Source organism: Penaeus monodon, chromosome 29, assembly GCF_015228065.2.
Source record: "Penaeus monodon isolate SGIC_2016 chromosome 29, NSTDA_Pmon_1, whole genome shotgun sequence".
Lineage (NCBI taxonomy): Eukaryota > Metazoa > Arthropoda > Malacostraca > Decapoda > Penaeidae > Penaeus > Penaeus monodon.
This window is the reverse complement of record NC_051414.1, coordinates 23,322,527-23,324,016: the sequence shown is the minus strand read 5'-3', so window position 1 is coordinate 23,324,016 and position 1,490 is coordinate 23,322,527. Positions and strand designations below refer to the sequence as shown.

General features: G+C 41.2%; 1 protein-coding gene across 1 annotated transcript in view; it reads left to right on the top strand.

Moving 5' to 3' along the window:
* Positions 1–1,350: 1,350 nt before the first annotated feature.
* Positions 1,351–1,490, top strand: part of LOC119592033 (protein lin-9 homolog) — a gene marked incomplete at its 3' end in the record, with an annotated part of 40,098 nt that continues 39,958 nt past the window's right edge. The window contains 1 exon segment of the mRNA XM_037940827.1: positions 1,351–1,416. Within this exon segment, the coding sequence (XP_037796755.1) occupies positions 1,362–1,416 (55 nt within the window).

The window sequence follows — 1,490 nt, the reverse complement described above, 5'->3', positions numbered from 1 at the left end:
AGCATGCTACTGAATTCCTTAACCTCGTAAGAAAGTGAACGTCATGTAATAGAAAAAATAACCGGTTCTTTAAAACGCCGTTCTCTATTTTTTCTCTCTTTCAGTCTTCGAAAATACTCCATGAATATTTTCGATTGCATCCTTCTGACCTCGTTCTGTCCTTGGTCATGCTGGAATTAAGGCTTGAAAGACCCACAGGACAGGCAGTTGAAAGGTGAATGGACTCTGGGTGATAGCCCTAAGGCTAAACACAGGCTGCGAGGACCACCGGCTACAGCAGTTCGTGTTATGTCCACTGATAAATTTGCAATTTCTTTTCGTTGATCCTAACAGTAACTCTGTACAGTGAGTGAATGCCAAGCAATTGTGATTCGGCACGAATATGGTGAACTTGCACGCAACAGATTCTGAGGTGTCTTATAAAATCTCAACATTTCTGAAATGAAGATATTTGAAAGAATATTACTGCAGCTGAGTCATTCTTGTTTAAAGATAGAAACGTCAAACCAGATTACGACAGAATCGCCTACGGGCCAAAAAAGAACTATGAATCTCTCTGTTAGGAACTGGAAGAAATATGTGCACGTAAATTATTGTCTATAATTAGACAGAGCAAATGAAGCTGGGTGAATTTCAGAAAGTCTGTAGGAGAAAGCATAATATTTTCTTATAATCATATAATCCAGCAATCCATTTCAAGTCAGTCATGCTGATTAAAAGAAAGAGTTCACCGTCAGGAATACAGTACTGCAGAGTGGTCACAACCTAGTGCCATCGCAGTTATTTTTAGATGATCCGCATGCTAACTTTTGAGCATAGGAAATAAGCTTTGTTCTCAGCACGAATATCAATATGCATTAATTTTTTTATTGTGATGATAAGAAATGTTCCACAAACAAAATCTTTTAACAACCTTGGGAACAATCAAGGCTATCTTATCAAAAGTTCCTACTGTAACTTGATGTAAAATTTTAAAATGCACGTAAAAGACAAGAAAATTAATTACATTTCAATAGATAAATATATTATTAGCGCCATTCCCTCATTCTAACACACTTGTAAATATCCCATTGGAACCAGATATTTAATAGGATTTGTTATACAAAAATCCCAATCGAAACTGCGGCGGTCTAACCGAGGGACGCATTCCTGCCGATGTCGCCTGCCGAATTTTACTCGCCCAATTTACCAAAATCCCCCAAACCCCTCGACATCTAATTTTTTCGATTCGATTCCATTCCTCTCTTTCCTCCCCCGCGATGCTTGACCCAAATCCCCCACCCTCGGCCAGCGGAGGAGGCGAGAAAGGGCCCCGAAATAGGCCCGGGTTTGCGAACCGGACCGAGCGCGCCTTCCCCACAATGCACCTCGCGCCGCAGCCTCATAATATGGCGGACACTCTTGAAAGCGAATTAGGTAATTTTTGTGATATTCTCGTGTTAATACCTCCACCGGGCAGGAGAACGTGCCCATCTTAATGACGGGGACGC